Source organism: Lycium barbarum, chromosome 4 (genome assembly GCF_019175385.1).
Source record: "Lycium barbarum isolate Lr01 chromosome 4, ASM1917538v2, whole genome shotgun sequence".
Classification (NCBI taxonomy): domain Eukaryota; kingdom Viridiplantae; phylum Streptophyta; class Magnoliopsida; order Solanales; family Solanaceae; genus Lycium; species Lycium barbarum.
Genome location: NC_083340.1, coordinates 5,553,463 through 5,564,540, shown reverse-complemented (window position 1 = coordinate 5,564,540; position 11,078 = coordinate 5,553,463). Strand labels below are relative to the sequence as shown.

The following is an 11,078-nucleotide window of genomic DNA, read 5'->3' as shown; positions in this document are numbered from 1 at the left end:
TCGGGCTGAAGATACAGTAACTCTCGGTAGAAGGGCCCCGGATCAAGAGGGTGGTGATCCATCTATTTTACGCATTTTAAATAAATCATTAACAAGTAGTATTAGTATTAGTTATGTAATCTTTTATCGAATATTTATTAAAGATTGTGGTGACCCATCTGTTTTACGTATTTTAAATAAATCATTAACAAGTAATATTAGTTATGTAATCTTTTATAGAAAATTATATTAAGGGTTTTCAATCCTAAGCTACGGGTTAAGAATCCTAAACTAACGGTTTTCATTCCTAAAATATAAAGATAAGTCAAATAATTAACAATTAGTTAGCATACAATTAGTATAAATAATTAATAAATAAACAAATAACTAACTAATCAAATAATTAACAAGTTATTATCACATATTTAATAAATAAACAATTAAGTAACTAATCAAAAAATTAATAAATTATTATCGTATATTTAACAAATAAACAATTAATTAACTAATGAAACAATTAATAAATTATTAACAAATAAACAATTGGCTTAACAAAAACAAAATAAATAATTAGCCAGTCTAACAATTAATAAATACTTAAGTCGCTAATCCAACAATTAACAAATACTTAAGTCGCTAATCCAACAATTAACAAATACTAAATAAACAAGCAATAAATAATTAACTAATTAACAATAGATAAACAAATAAAAAAAAATGAAAAAATAGGCAGTCCCAACAGTGCACGGACTGCCCAAAAACGCAAAAAAAAAAAAAAAAAAAAAAAAAAAGGGTAATGCACCACAGTTATACAATGATTATGCTTAGGATAATAATATATTTAACAATGTAATAGAAAATTCATAGTGAAATACCTAGATTGAAGCTTTTTTTGAGTTTTTGAAATATGTTATACGTCGCTCTATTCCGAAATCCAACCTTAGAAACTTGTTCCTACACTTCAATATACCAAGAATATTGAGTTTTGGATTGAAAAATAACACGAAATTATCGTTTTAAGGGGGGTGGGACCACTGGAACGGGGTTTAATGGGGGTGGGGAAGGGAGCAGTCGTTGGTGGGGAAGATGGGGTCAATATATGTTGACCCATTCACGCACGAATTTCGTGCGTGAAAGGCCTCATCTGCAATTTTGCAGTTTGACCCTTTCACGCACGAATTTCGTGCGTGAATACTACTTATGTTCTTTTTTTTTTTTTTTGTACTAGTTTGGTTCAACTTTTTATTTTTTGTGCTACTTAAGTCGCGGATTCTAAATCCAACTATTCACCTAAGGGAATAGCAAAACACAATACTTCACCTAAGCTATTAATGTAGGGTCCGGAACTAAAATTCCCCAAAAAACATATTTTGAACCAAAATACCCTAACAAAACAAAAAAAGTTACCAAAGTACCCATAGCGCAGTAAAATACTGCGCTATAGCACTAACGGAGACGGAGCCGTTAAGTGCTATAGCGCAGTATTTTACTGCGTTATAGAAAAAAATTATTTTTTTTGGTACTTCTATAACGCAGTAAAATACTGCGTTATAGAAGTATCAAAAAAAAAAAATTATTTCTATAACGCAGTAAAATATTGCGTTATAGAAGTACCAATTTTTTTTTTTTGTATAACGCAGTAAAATACTGCGTTATGTAAACAGTACAAAAAAAAATTGGCCAACTTTATTTTTTGCAACACTTAGTGTTATTTTTCATACTCTGACCAATAATTAGTTGTGTGTCAAGATTCCGAAACGTCAATATTTTATATAGAACCTGATATTTTTTTTTGCGTACAATAATGTAGGCCCAATACATCAAGGATACGTAGACGTTCGGATCGTCATTTTAGGGGTTGAAAAGGTGCCCGAAGTAAGTTTTGTTTGAAAAAACTTAGTGTTTTTTCCATACTTTGACCAATGATTAGTCGTGTGTCAAGACTCCGAAACGTCAATATTTTATATAGAACCTGATATTTTTTTCTGCGTACAATAATGTAGGCCCAATACATCAAGGATACGTAGACGTTCGGATCGTCATTTTAGGGGTTGAAAAGGTGCCCAAAGTAAGTTTTGTTTGAAAAAACTTAGTGTTTTTTCCATACTTTGACCAATGATTAGTCGTGTGTCAAGACTCCGAAACGTCAATATTTTATATAGAACCTGATATTTTTTTTTGTGTACAATAATGTAGGCCCAATACATCAAGGATACGTAGACGTTCGGATCGTCATTTTAGGGGTTGAAAAGGTGCCCGAAGAAGTGAAATTGACATTCACAGCTACATTACCCCGGGATTTTTACGTTGAAATTTATTGCGTATCATCATCTTATAAGTAAATAAAACTGAAAATTTCACGCCAATTTGGGAGAAAATCGAAATTGAATGGGATAAAAGGAGTTTTTTTAAAAATCGGCTCGGCCAAACCGCCTTGTGACAGTTTGTCCGCATAGATCTCGAAAAAATACGCAATTTCAAAAAAAAAAAAACGCGTAAAACGGACGTCCGAGCGCAAAGTTATGACCATCTAAAGTTTGACGACTTTACAACTAGTTTTTGTCCCTATATTTTTTAGAATTATATTTATATTCAAAATAAAGTTATGTCTTGATTAAAAAATAACACACTTAAATCAAAATCTTAAAAAATAAAACACCCTAAAGTTTTCAAACAAAACTTACTTCGGGCACCTTTTCAACCCCTAAAATGACTATTCGAACGTCTACGTATCCTTGATGTATTGGGCCTACATTATTGTACGCAGAAAAAAATATCAGGTTCTATATAAAATATTGACGTTTCGGAGTCTTAACACACGACTAATCATTGGTCAAAGTATGGAAAAAACACTAAGCTTTTTCAAACAAAACTTACTTTGGACACCTTTTCAACCCCTAAAATGACGATCCGAACGTCTACGTATCCTTGATGTATTGGGCCTACATTATTGTACGCAGAAAAAAATATCAGGTTCTATATAAAATATTGACGTTCCGGAGTCTTGACATACGACTAATCATTGGTCAAAGTATGGAAAAAACACTAAGTTTTTTCAAACAAAACTTACTTCGTGCACCTTTTCAACCCCTAAAATGACGATCCGAACTTCTATGTATCCTTGATGTATTGGGCCTACATTATTGTACGCAGAAAAAAAATATCAAGTTCTATATAAAATATTGACTTTCGGAATCTTGACACACGACTAATTATTGGTTAAAGTATGGAAAATAACACTAAGTGTTGCAAAAAATAAAGTTGGCCAATTTTTTTTTTTTTTTGTACTGTTTATATAACGCAGTATTTTACTGCGTTAGACAAAAAAAAAATTGATACTTCTATAACGCAGTATTTTAATTTTACTGCGTTATAGAAAGAAAAAAAAAATTGGTACTTCTATAACGCAGTATTTTACTGCGTTATAGAAGTACCAAAAAAAATAATTTTTTTCTATAACGCAGTAAAATACTGCGCTATAGCACTTAACGGCTCCGTCTCTGTTAGTGCTATAGCGCAGTATTTTACTGCGCTATGAATACTTTGGTAACTTTTTTTTTTTATTGGAGTATTTTGGTTCAAAATATTTTTTTTAGGGGCATTTTAGTTCCGGACTCATTAATGTAAATCCAAGACAACCTAAAAAGTGCAATGAAGATATAAAATAGTTGGCCAGTAGGCCCCACGTGAAATGATTGTCTCGAGCACGTAATGATTACATTATCAGAGGGTAGACTTATGTTGTAATTGTCAATGTACAAATAATAAAGCAGATGGAACAGCCTTCCTAAGCAAGCAAATGACTGAACAACTCCATTCTGTTGTACCAAAGGTAATAGAAACTGTACAAAGGAAATTGCAGAGGTAATTTGTTCATTTTCTTAAAAAAGCTGTACTGTAACAGCACGTGTCCTGATAGCCCCTGACCCACTGCCTCTTTGTTTTCTAATAATTTTGCATATGACAGACGATGAACAGCCCCAAAACCCACATTTTTCTACTATATCACTTTCAATTCACAAGAAGTCAAGAATAATACAAGTTAGTCCAAGAATGCTTGCTCCACAACTAGTAGATAAGGATCTAGCTTCATTAGGTTACCTCAATAAATCTACAAGAAAATTTTACGCTAAAATATATACTCATTAGAAAGAGAAAAAATATAAAATTGTCCATTTGCAGGCCATGGCTCAGCCATCTGAAATTATTTTCCTGCTTCCATTTTTCCTCTTACCCTTAGTTTTTTTTATCCTCAAAGCTTTCAAATCATCCAACAAGACTCCACAACTTCCACCAGGACCAACACCATGGCCAGTCATAGGAAACATTTTTCATGTGGGAAAAATGCCTCACATAACTCTGACAAATTATGCAAAAACTTATGGCCCCCTTATGTCCTTCAAGCTTGGAACTCAATTACTAGTTGTTGGATCATCACCTTCTGTTGCTATAGAAATCCTTAAAACCCATGATAGAATCCTCTCAGGTAGACATGTTCCAAATGCTGTTCCTTCAAAAGGATCAGAACTTGACAAGATATCAATAGGCTGGAGTTCTGAATGTAACAATGGATGGAGATACTTAAGGACATTATGCAGAACTGAGCTTTTCTCTGGCAAAGTATTGGAGTCTCAAGCTTGTTTGAGGGAGAAAAAAGTGATGGAATTGGTAGAATTCTTGAGGTCAAAAGAAGGTCAAGTGGTGAATCTTGGAGAACTAGTCTTTGCAACTGTGTTCAACATGTTGAGTAATGTTCTGATATCTAAAGATATGGTTAATTTGGAGAAAGAAACAGAAGAAGATGGTGGGATGAGAAGTCTAGCAAGGGGAATAATGGAAGTGGGCGCTGCTCCAAATATATCTGACTTTTATGCAATTTTGAGTAAATTTGATCTTCAAGGTTTGCGAAAAAAATATATAGATTTAATGACAGAGATTCGTTCCAAGTGGGAACCGATTCTTGAAGAAAGAAGGAACAGTAAAGAGAGTGGTTCTCCTAGCCAACAAGATTTCTTGGAAACTCTCCTTGATAATGGTTTCACCAATGATCGTATCTGCCAGCTATTTCTGGTTTGTTCCCTCTTTTCTCTCAAAATTTGCTTTCTGAGATTCATTTTCTGGTGTAAACCAAGTTAGTCTTTGTGCATATATGTTGTTACACAACTGATATCTATGCATTGAGCCTTTAGCAACTTCTCTTTTTGAGGTTCTTGTATTCAAGAAAGTTGGAGTTCTCTATTGGTCTGTAGTATATCTAACAAGTTCGCTTCTAACCCTGTGAAGGAGTTATTCGTTGCTGGTGGAGACACCAGTACCTCAACAATCGAGTGGGCGATGGCAGAACTGATTAAAAATGTGGAGTCAATGAAGAAAGTTCAAGACGAGCTCGAGATTAAACTCGGTGAAAGTGATTACCCAAAAGAATCTCAATTGCTTCATATGTCCTATCTTCAGGCCTGTGTGAAGGAAACACTTAGGTTGCATCCTCCAGGACCATTGCTGCTTCCACATCGTGCTATCGAAACCTGCCAAGTGATGAGTTTCACAATTCCTAAAAACACTCAAATCTCGGTTAACGTGTGGGCTATCGCTAGGGATCCATCGATATGGGAAGAACCGGAGATGTTTAGACCACAGCGGTTTCTGAGTTCCGATATGGACTTCAAAGGGAATGACTTTGAGTTCTTACCTTTCGGTGCTGGAAGGAGAATATGCCCAGGCCTGCCTCTGGCTGCAATAAAAGTTCCATTAGTCCTTGCTTCACTTGTTCATTTCTTTGATTGGGAACTTCCTCATGGAAAATGTCCTATCGAGCTAGACATGCGTGAAAAGTTTGGAGTAACACTGCAAAAGAAAGAACCGCTGCTTCTGATCCCCAAGCCCAGAAAATGACCATTGGGATATACAATTAGGGGTCGTTCGGTAGGGTGTATAATAATAGTATTGAATAAGGTGTATTAGTAATGCCAAGATTAGTTATGCTGGCATTATATTCTATCGACTGTTTGATTTGTTGTATTAAATGAATAGGAATAGTTATAAGTAATACATGTATAAGGGATTTAATAATACGAAAGCTAATACTAATATCATTTTCTCTAATACCTCGTACAAAATGACCCCTAAATCTCTTATCTGTGCTATACCTTGCATTATGCATTAGATACAAGTATAGTTTTGTCCTGTTGTAATCTCGTGTGGTTATATTAACAGAAGTTCTTGTGGTGATAACGACGCAAGTTATATTTTAAGATAAGATCATGTGCAATTCCATAAATGTCAAGTGAAATTATTTCATTTTGGTTCTACTCTCCTTGCCCTCAAAGATACACAGGATTCAAGCATACAAATATATAATGAAGGCAAAGAATTTGTGACTGACTAAAGAAATTACTAAAAGAATCACTTCATTGAATACAATTTCTGATATCTTCTTGCTACAATGGGATGAATAACAATAACAAATCATTACAACCAAAGAAAGAATATATCGATGAAATTGAGTGAATATACTGAACTAAGAAAGAATACCAGTTTACAAGAAGAAGAATGCTACAAGAATTTTTACAAGCGCTGAGGAAGTCGCCTGTGATAGTGCAGGTTCTCTTCTTGTCTTGGATGAGGTAAGAAAATTATATTTTCAGATTTAATTGCAACCACATTTGCCTATGAATCTTATGTCATCTAGCAAGCATGATTGGCAATTACATGAACATACAAGCAGTTACCTTGACCAATAACACATGGCTTTGTAAAGTAGCACTCCTATGTTGCATTATTTTCGTAACGTAATTTCTCTGGAATTCTTCAAAGGAAAGCAGATGAAAATGTTTGCCAGGAGTTTTGCATGATGAAACAGATAGATTAGTTCAGCATTTTGCACTTAAGGTAACTAAAGCTTTTGACTGAAATAGTTCCCAACCTTTTTCGCATAGTGCGGTGTCTTATGTACACTTCCTAACTACAAACTGAGATGAAAATTAGCCTAAACTCACATTCCAGAGGGAAAGTGAAAACTATTTTCTCCTTCAGTTTTCCTCTGATTGATTGGGAGGTTGTTTCTAAGAGTCAAGGATTACTGTAACATGATGTTTGTTACACGTCCGTTGCTGGAAAAAGGGATAGGTAAGTTAGGATTTGGTTAAATCAAAGAATACGAAATCAGGTTCCATTTTTTGGCTTACACTACATTAATAATTCAATTCTTAGCTTAAATTCACTATTCCCTATTCTGTCTTTTCTTTTATTTTTTCCTCCATGCTATTCACGAGGATTACTTATTTTCTCTTCCCGATCGTATTGTTATCCCGTATTATTTGGTAATTACAAAAATAAGAAAAGGAAATGCTATTGTTTGGGTTCTTCATTCTTATATTCTTGCTTGGTTATTTGTGATTCAACTCTTGTTCTCCTAGTTGAAAGTTTTAGAGAGGTACCAGTTAACATTATTTCAGTAATGAATAGTGGTTCCTGATTACTTCATAAGGAAAATACTTAACTGCTGTTATTGTTTTATGTATACTCAATCCACTATAAGCTGGTATATTAAGGTTCTCCATGTTCATTCACTAAGAGCAATGTATTGCCTAAGATTGTTTTATAAATATTGTGTAGATAAATAACTAATCGAATAATATGAACGCCATCTCCCTGTCAAAAAAGCTAGAGATTGTAAATTTCATCTCAAAGTTAAGTTTGATGATTGACTGGCATTAATGCTCTCCTTCCTACTGTAACAATGATTGTTCTGGAATTAATTTAGATGGAATGTGTCAACACGCAACACTATACTGAAGCTTAAACTTGTATTGTGCCTCAGATACAAGATCTTTTGTCCTGCTCTAATCTCGTGTGGTTATAAAAGAAGTTCTTGTGGTGATAACAGACAAGTTATGGTCCTATGAAGATAAGATCATGTGCCTAAGTTGATAAATTTTCTGGTATAGCTGGATGCAGAATGCTTCACGGGTTTCAATGTCAGGACTTTTATGAAGTGCCTTTAATTTCTTTGACATTTTTGTATTTGCAGGTGCAGATTTCACACCCATCCAGCTTAGCTCTTAGGATGCTCATTATTGTGTAAGCACTTTTTGATACAAAATGACCCACCACTTTGACTAGAATTGCCATAGTGCACATGACACAGTATAGATAATCATGTAATTTTACCACATTGATATCAGTGGATACATAAACTACACTAACACTGCTCTCACACCCCCATACTTCCATTATACGTGGTAGTGAGAATTACGCTCACAGTTACATTTATAGGGCCACTTGTGGGCTGGCGAGATGTCTCTCCTTGGTAATCTTGTGCTGCCACTCCTCCTCATACTTCTTCCTCTTTGCTGCAATAATGTTTACGGTGTCGGAATAAACTATGGGACAGTTGGAAGCAACTTGCCCTCACCAAAGAAAGTGGCTCAGCTACTTCAATCCACCATCATTGACAAGGTTAAGATCTACGATACCAATCCTGAAATCCTTGAAGCCTTTTCCAACACCGGAATTGACATCATTGTTGCTGTTGAAAATTCTAATGTCACAAACTTAAGCGCCAACCAGTCTGCTGCTGATGAGTGGTTCTCCACTCGTATCTTGCCCTTCATTCCTGCCACTTCCATCGTGGCCATTGCCGTAGGAAATGAGTATTTAACCACGGATGGTGATGGTGATGGTGATGATAAATTAGACCCTAATGCCTTAGTCCAAGCAATGCAAAATCTGCATTCAGTTTTACTATCACGCGGGCTAGCCCGCAAAATCAAAGTGTCCACGCCACATAGCATGGCTGTTCTTGCTACTTCTTTTCCACCTTCATCTTCCACATTTGCCACTACCCTCCTTCCTACCATGACTTCCATTGTCACGCTTTTAGCAGATACAAATTCCGCCTTCATGGTTAATGCGTACCCATATTTTGCTTACCGGGACAATCCCAGTACGGTCAATTTAGAGTATGCATTACTAGGAAATGCAACCGGGGTACGTGACCCTAAAGGTTACGTGTACAATAACATGCTAGATGCACAAATTGATGCAATTCGATCAGCAATCAATGCACTTGGTTTTGGAAATCGGTCGGTTCAGATTATGGTATCAGAATCTGGATGGCCATCCAAGGGAGATGCAGGAGAAACCGCTGCAACCACTCAAAATGCTAGAACCTATAATAGCCGATTAGTTGAACGTGCTCAGTCAAATAAAGGTATTGTTGAAATTTGCTTTCAGTTACTGCTTTACTTCTTTTAGCATAATAAGTTGCTTAGGTTTAGAATAGATCGACTTTAGTTGAATTTTAAATTTCTATTGGATAGATTAGTTTGTTGAGATATTTTAGTTATTTTGAATTTTTGTTATGCAGATTTTCTGTAGATTATGTTTTCAAACTTGCTATTTATAGTCTTTTATGCTTAATTAAATTATTGAGATCCATCTTAAATCAATAATTTCAACCTTTTTGCTGCACCATCTTTTGAAAAACCAACAGGTACCCCCATGAGCCCCAAAGATGGCATTGATATTTTTGTGTTTGCCTTGTTCAACGAAAACAAGAAACAAGGAGGGACTGGTGAGAGGAACTTTGGGATTTTCAATGCGGATGGATCGAAGGTTTATGATGTGGATTTGAGTTGTCAATTCTGTAGCGGAAATTCTGAAAAAATGGGGGGTTTTGGAGAGAAATTGTCACTAAGGGGACCTTCAGTTTGGTGTGTAGCTAAGCCACATGCAGATGAGAAGGTGGTACAGGCTGTGCTGGATTTCTGTTGTGGACCTGGAGGTGTCGACTGTAGGGAGATCTATGAAAATGGCAACTGCTTTCCGCCAGATAAAATTCACGCCCATGCATCCTACGCCATGAACGCTTATTACCAGATGCATGGAAGGAACTATTGGAACTGTGACTTCAAAGGCACTGGTCTTGTTACCTTCAGTGATCCAAGTAAGTATTCAAAGATTTGATATTGCATTTCTTAATGTATACATATCCACATTTAGTTGTTGATTTTTCGATCAATACAAACAAACAATAACATATATTTCGAGAGACCCTCGTCTCGTCTCAAGTAACGCATATCAAAGCAATTTGAAAAATGAAAGTACAAGAGTAAAGAAAACATAGCAAATAATAGGGAAAACATTACATAGCAATCAGAAAAAAGGAACAGTAACAACAACAAAATAATTGGAGTAATAGTTAACTAGAATCACTTTATTTGACCTTTCTTGCTTTTTTTTTTTTGGTTTATTAATCAGGTTATGGAAGATGCTTCTATTCGCAGCAGTGACACTGGAATCAGAAAGGGGTACTGTGAAATCAATGTAATTCAAATTACATTTTCAATCCTTGTTACTCTTGGACTAGTAGTTTATCAATGTTATGTTCCTGTCATGAAAAAGTCCGTAATCAAAGGATTTTTGTTCTCCGAGAAAGTTAGATACCCCACCATAATTTCCAATTTCACTGCAGTAGTGGGGCACAACAATTAAAAAAAGCAACGTACTAAAGTCATTTGCATCAATGCCTTACAGACCAACTCAAAAAGTTGGGGTCCTTTAATTTGGTATTGTACAACAGGCAACGAATCTGAGAAAATTTCCATTGGCAAGAGCGTTAGAATAAGGTCCCTATTAGTACTCTTCAATGAACCATTCTTCGCCATATTCCCATAAGTGAGTTTAGTACAATGTATGATAACCAGTAAAGCTAACACAATCATTCATTTAAAATGAAAATTGAAAGTTCCACGGACAGTATGCCTATATGCCTCTTACGAGATTGAAACCTTACTTAAACCAACATATATTTTTTTAATAACGATAGCTTCGAACCAATATTAAAAACAGGTACGTAACTCTCCAACATGGTTTACTCAATATATACAAATTAAGATCATTCAAACACATCACCATCTGCCATGTCCCAAAAATAAGTATGTGTGAGACTGACACTCAATGCCTTAAACTCTCATCGCGTGACACGTTTTTAATCAGTTCTGCATAGAATAACTCCTTCACAGGGTTAGAAGGAATCTTGTGAGTACTACATCCCTATAGAGAACTCTTTAACTTTCTTGAATATAAGAACTTCAAAA

General features: G+C 35.2%; 2 protein-coding genes across 2 annotated transcripts; both read left to right on the top strand.

The window, feature by feature from the left end:
* Nucleotides 1-4,022: 4,022 nt before the first annotated feature.
* Nucleotides 4,023-6,081, top strand: LOC132634965 (probable (S)-N-methylcoclaurine 3'-hydroxylase isozyme 2). The gene is made up of 2 exons (XM_060351160.1): nucleotides 4,023-5,049; nucleotides 5,263-6,081. Exons 1-2 carry the CDS (start codon nucleotides 4,165-4,167, stop codon nucleotides 5,869-5,871), a joined length of 1,494 nt encoding a protein of 497 aa, XP_060207143.1. The 5' UTR covers nucleotides 4,023-4,164; the 3' UTR covers nucleotides 5,872-6,081.
* Nucleotides 6,082-7,944: 1,863 nt separating this feature from the next.
* LOC132634963 (glucan endo-1,3-beta-glucosidase 12-like) lies at nucleotides 7,945-10,416 on the top strand. The gene is made up of 3 exons (XM_060351157.1): nucleotides 7,945-9,190; nucleotides 9,473-9,925; nucleotides 10,240-10,416. The coding sequence occupies exons 1-3, from the start codon at nucleotides 8,275-8,277 to the stop codon at nucleotides 10,269-10,271; spliced, it is 1,401 nt and encodes a 466-aa protein (XP_060207140.1). The 5' UTR covers nucleotides 7,945-8,274; the 3' UTR covers nucleotides 10,272-10,416.
* The last annotated feature ends 662 nt before the right edge of the window (nucleotides 10,417-11,078 follow it).